Below are 5,623 nucleotides of genomic sequence, written 5' to 3' on the forward strand. Positions count from 1 at the left end.
GAACGATTCTGAGCGATTTCAAGTGATTTAGGCTGTTTTTAAAGCTATTTTGACTGTTTTAAATCTATTTTTTAAAATTTTAGGCGGTTAGAAGCAATTTTAGAGCATCTTTTTAAACATTTCTTGAGTCCGGCAAATTTTTTAGTTATTTTGAGAAATTTGGGCGACTTTCGGTGATTTTGAGCAATTTTCAAATGGTTTTCGATTTGAGGTGAATTAGAATCAGGGCTAGAATTCCAGAACCACGGCTTGGGCTCTAACAATTTATGGATCTAGAAACTTGAAGATCTGGGTATCGACGGATGTAGGGATCTCAGGATCTCAGGTTCTTAAAATCTCAAAAAATTGTTAATTTTCTCTTTTTTTGCCACTTTTTCCCTGCCCGTGGTACAAAAACGAATAGCCATCCGATCTGTAGTAGATCACAGACATAGAACTCGCTGATATCTACATTTTGGTATACTTTTCAACTCATAAAACTCAGGTTGAAGCGAGTTACGAGGGGTAGATAGGACCAGATGAAAAGTTTGATAGACCTAATAATCTGGTCACATGAGGATTTCAAAATCTGAGAATCTTGGAATCTGAAAATCTAGAAATCTAGAAATCTAGGGATCTAAAAATCTGGGAGTCCCTAAATCCGGTCACTAAGATACTAAGGATCGTAGAACGTAATGATCTTAAATTTTGAGGATCTGAAATGCTCCCATTGAAATGCTTAGAGGTTTAAGGATCTAAGTATTGGGAGATCGCAGTAATTTGAGATTCCTAATCATTTTTGACTCAACTTTGTATTCCGAAATGCGATTTTCCTGTTCCTAGCAAAGGTTTCAGTGAAATCCGTTGATTTTAAAGTTTTAACATTAACACATTATATATTTAATGATAATTTCATAATTTTAGATATTTTCCATGTTCCGGTCCTCCATCGGGATAATTAGGGGTAATTGAAAACCCATTTCTATCAAAATCAGGGTTGAGCAGAATTCCGGATTCCACCTTCCGCCCCAACTCGGAATTTTCAAAATTTTCCTGTAAAATGCAATTTTTTTCGTTTCCAGCTTGCAATTTCCGTTTTTTGACTCTTTTCCAGTTTTTTGTCTTCAATTCTATTACTCAAATTTTCCCCCATTCTCCTTAACATATCCTTCTGAAATCCGTCTCGTTCAAGCTACTTTGCCAATTATCTCGTAACCTTTCAGCTATGCACTTTCCAAATTGTAATCAAAATAATTTATTATGTTCTCTGCTCACTGAAAATCGTATACTTCCAAATTTAACTTTTTATTCGTCTTCTTCTTCTGAGAGACATGAGAGAGTCCTGAGAAAGAGTTAGAGAAAAAGAAGTTTCTAGAAAGGGGGCGTGGCTTTAAGTCAGGGGACAGAGAGTCAGTGAGAGACGGGGAGACGGATGTGAAAGAAGAGTGAAATAAGGAAAAAAAAAGAAAATTAGATCGTCCTAGAAGCATGAAGACTTGCAGTTGCAGCACACGATGGACTTGAGGAGCTGAAAATTGTTTTCAAATGAAAAATTCAATTTTTAAGCAAAATTAACCTTCCACTGGCGTCCCCAGAACGAATTTCCCGGATCCTTAGCTTCTGGAGCCTTCTGGGCTCCGGTGGCTTCTGGAGCCTCCTGGATTGGTTCGGGTTGTGGAGCTTCTGGAGCCTCCTGTGTTACGGCTTCTGGAGCCACAGAATCTGATTCCTGGCGAGCAATATAATTCATTTGTCTCGTCGAACTTTCTCCCAATCCGGCACGAGCCATCTGGTCTTGATGGCGGAGATCCATCTCATATTCTTCTTGGGATTGTTGTGGAGGTGGTGAGGGAGTGTCGTCTTCGATGTTGGAATACGCGAGGTTGTCCATTCTGAAATTAAAGAAATCAAAAAAAATTGAGGAGAAGAGGAAAAAATGAACAAATTAAAAAATAAAAAGAAGAAGGAGATGGAGAGCACAATTCTCCTCACTGTCCCCAATGGGCATCCAGATATCAGGAGTTCAGATGGCAGACAACGGGACGGATTAGGCTTTTGTGTCTTTCACAAAGGTTTTTATTCGTGATGACATTTGAAAGTACAAAATAATTAAAGATACATAAAAAGTGCATGTGTTACCGTATTTTGATATCGCAGTAAATAGCAACGAGCAATAAGAAGAAAAACTCGGCCAAGTTTTGTGTAACTACCAGAGTAGTCCGGAATCCGGATTCCGGATTCCGAAATTCAGGAATTCCGGTTTTTTTGACATTCCGGTTCCAGTTCCGGATTCCGGAAAATGAAAATTTTCATTCCGGTTCCGGATTCCGAAATTCCGGAATTCCGAGTTATTTCGTCATTCCGGTTCCGCATTCCGGATTTCGAAAATTTGATTCCGCTTCCGGATTCCGTATTCCGGAAAATATAAAATCTCATTCCGGTTCCGGATTCCGGATTCCGGAAATGGAAAAATGTCATTCCGTACAACTCTGGTAACTACCTTTTTGATGGGTGTTTTGGAGTTTCTAGTAGTTTTTAGCAGTTTTTCTTCTGGGGTTTGAAACAATTTTTGTAGTTCATACTGATTTATTGAGATATACATACATATATTGACACAACTAATAGGGAATCTGTCAAAATCCGGGAAAAAGAAAATTCTGATACAATGTCGAAAAATAGAAGACTTTTTCTGAATCTGTTCTGGAAGTTTGGTTATGACCAATATAAAACAAGTTACAAGTTAACAAGTCATAACTCGGGGGTCCTATCCATTTTTATTTATTCACCGTTTTTTTACAATGGTCGTACTGTAGCTCTAGAATATAGAAAAATCAGATTGGGCACATTTCAACTTTTTTCCGAAATGCGTTGCGTACGCGTCGCGGTATAGGACTGTGGAGGTTGGAAATGTTGAAGAACGATGTAAAGGAATAAAGAGGTTATGGAATTGAAAGCAGAATGGGGATTTTAGAAGACATTAAAGAAGGTTAGAGAAAGTTTTTGGAAAAAAGACAATTAATGAGAAAGAACGACTCGAGCGCAGAAGAAACACTGACCAGGGCGATTGTTTGGGCCAATAATAGCAAAAAATCTGAAAATGGAACGATCAGGTCAAGATTAAGGTCGAAAAAACTTACATTGGATATGGTTTTTCTGGTTGCCATGATAACGACGATCCCGGGTTCATGATAACGATGATAATGACTATTCTAAAACATTTTATTGTAAAGAACGAAAAAAATGAAAAATAACACTTACAATAGATAATCCCAAAAAGAATAGAGTAGCTGTAGAGGTCCAGTTTATTGTTTGAAGCCGAACTGAAAAATTCTTTTTTTTTTCTTTTTTTGAAAAAAAAAAACCGTTCCTTACTAGGGCTAAAACGGAGCTAAACCATCCCCGTCTTCCCCGTTCTCCTGGTGCCGGATTTGCAGGATTCGATTCCGGTGCCCGAGGCGGTGCCTGATCGATCCATGGGGCTACCAGGGCCCGATTCCAATCCTGCTCCCTGGCCCTGATGATTTCAGGGAGATCCACTACATTTAGTGGGAGCTCAGGGTCTGTTGGAGCTGGAGCTGGTGCCACTGGAGCTGGTGCCACTGGAGCCGGAGCCGGAGCTGCCGGTGCCATCCGTTGGCGTCTCGGACGCACTCTCACCAACATAGGCGTTCTTGGTGGCGGCATATTTGGCGGTAGAGATCGTTTTGGGGCCATTTCTACAAAAAAATTCTAGAAAAAATGGGAAAATTGCAAAAAATAGAGAAAAACTAGAGGAAAAATAAAGCAAAATAAAGCGAAATGAGAGAATGTCAAGAGCAACAAAATATTTTTTGCGAGAATGATAATTTATAATTGAAAATTGTCTCTAACAATTAGACTCCTCCCCCCTGGGGACAACGAGAACATTTGTATTTTTGATAAATTTTCAGAATGTGCACGGATGTATCAACAAGATCAGACTATATAAAACATGTACAGAAAAATTTCTGGGGTGACGCTGGCGCGTTTTTATTCTACAGTGCGTAACACAAGTATAAGGCCACCCATGAAATTGAGTTTATTGGCTCAGCGGAACATTTCTGATTAAAAATAACGAATTCGGATTGTACCCAGCAGATACTGAGTATCTACCTGCATTATTATAGAAAACTTCCAGCTCTCATTATCAAGATCTCGACGAGCTAGCGACTCAAATCCCTCTAATGTTGACAACAGTGCAGACTGTGCGTAGAGTCAAACCTTAAATTTCTTCACAGAAATGGACAAGATATGTTTCTAAATTTTTGAAATCATCGGTTCAGCATTTGGAGATGTGGTTTCTCAAAGAATTTACCCACTTACGCCGCTTTTAGAGCCCAGATTTAGCGCCTGAAAGAGAAAAAATGGAGAGAGACTTGAATCCAGGTTCCCAGCAGACCAGTAGTGCCAGGACAATATGGTTTAGATGTTGTCTTCTTGAATGTAACTTGTACAATCCTAAAATACAATTTTAGAGTGCAACTTTTCTTTTATTCGACTCTTTTTGCTCAACTCCGGGGGTGGCCTTATACTTATGTTACGCTAGAAAGTGCGCATTTTTCATATTTGGCCACGTCACCATCCTAGTTTTGGTGGTCATGTCACAAAAACATTTTCCTAAGGGTATTTTTGGATGAGGAATCCGAATCCGTTATTAGTTTTAACCAGAAATATTCCGCTGAGCCAATAAACTCAATTTCGTGGGTGGCCTTATACTTGTGTTACGCACTGTATATGGAACAAAGTTGAACCGAATTCGCCCACTTTTTGCACATTTTTAACAATTTTCGCTTAATTTTTGCCCAATTTTTGTCCAACTTAGCCCAATGTTTGCTCATTTTTCCTTTTTTTGCCCAAATTTTCCTATTTTTATCATAATATTGCACAATTTTTGTCAGTTTTTGCTCAATTTTTGCCCAATTTTTGCCTTTCTTGTCCAATTATCCAGTTTTTGTCCGCTTTTCTCCTATTTTTGTCCATTTTTTCCTGTTTTTTACTCATTTTTTCCAATTTTTTTCTTAAATTTGTCCTATTTTTCCTATTTTTCGTTTAATTATTGCCCTAGTTTCCCTTTCTTTGCCCAATTTTACCTTTTTTGTCCAATTGTTCAAATTTTTAGTCCAATTCTAATCCAGTTTTTGTCAGTTTTTGTCCAATTTTTGTCCGTTTTTGTCCTGTTTTGTCCATTTTTTCCTATTTTTTGCCGAATTTTGCATAGTTTTTGCTCATTTTCCCTTATTTTTGCCTAATTTTCGCCCTGAATTTCCTATTTTTTGCCCTTTCGAAACGTCTCAAAAACAAAACGTCTTAAAATGGGGAGTGGCCTTTTCTGGAAAGGGGGCGGAGTCAGTCAAGCCTTCCTGGATTTCAAAAACCGCTCAACTCTGATTCTCATGTTTCTGAAGTGTCTCTGTTTCAAAACGTCTCGGTTCCAAAATGTCCTCGTTTTTAAATTCAAATTACTCCAATTTTTCCTTCATTCCTAAATCCTGTGCAGACAGAAACATTTCAATGATCCAGCAGATAAGTCACAGCGGATCCGTGTTTGGTCTTCCGTAGACTATCTTCCGTGGAAGAAAGAGGACAAATGAAGGGGGTGACGGAGGAGGCTACAAGTTTGAGATTT

General features: G+C 38.5%; 2 protein-coding genes across 2 annotated transcripts; both read right to left on the reverse strand.

Annotated features, from left to right (window-relative positions):
- Positions 1-1,459: 1,459 nt before the first annotated feature.
- On the reverse strand, positions 1,460-1,870 carry GCK72_021351 (uncharacterized protein; the record flags this gene model as incomplete). The annotated part of the gene is made up of 2 exons (XM_003104586.2): positions 1,460-1,507; positions 1,556-1,870. The coding sequence occupies 2 exons, from the start codon at positions 1,868-1,870 to the stop codon at positions 1,460-1,462; spliced, it is 363 nt and encodes a 120-aa protein (XP_003104634.2).
- A 1,124-nt stretch (positions 1,871-2,994) lies between these two features.
- Positions 2,995-3,693, reverse strand: GCK72_021352 (uncharacterized protein; the record flags this gene model as incomplete). Its single annotated transcript, XM_053734203.1, has 4 exons — positions 2,995-3,070; positions 3,117-3,188; positions 3,238-3,266; positions 3,352-3,693. The coding sequence occupies 4 exons, from the start codon at positions 3,691-3,693 to the stop codon at positions 2,995-2,997; spliced, it is 519 nt and encodes a 172-aa protein (XP_053583116.1).
- Positions 3,694-5,623: the final 1,930 nt, after the last annotated feature.

The sequence above is a fragment of the Caenorhabditis remanei genome, chromosome V (assembly GCF_010183535.1).
Source record: "Caenorhabditis remanei strain PX506 chromosome V, whole genome shotgun sequence".
Taxonomy (NCBI): domain Eukaryota; kingdom Metazoa; phylum Nematoda; class Chromadorea; order Rhabditida; family Rhabditidae; genus Caenorhabditis; species Caenorhabditis remanei.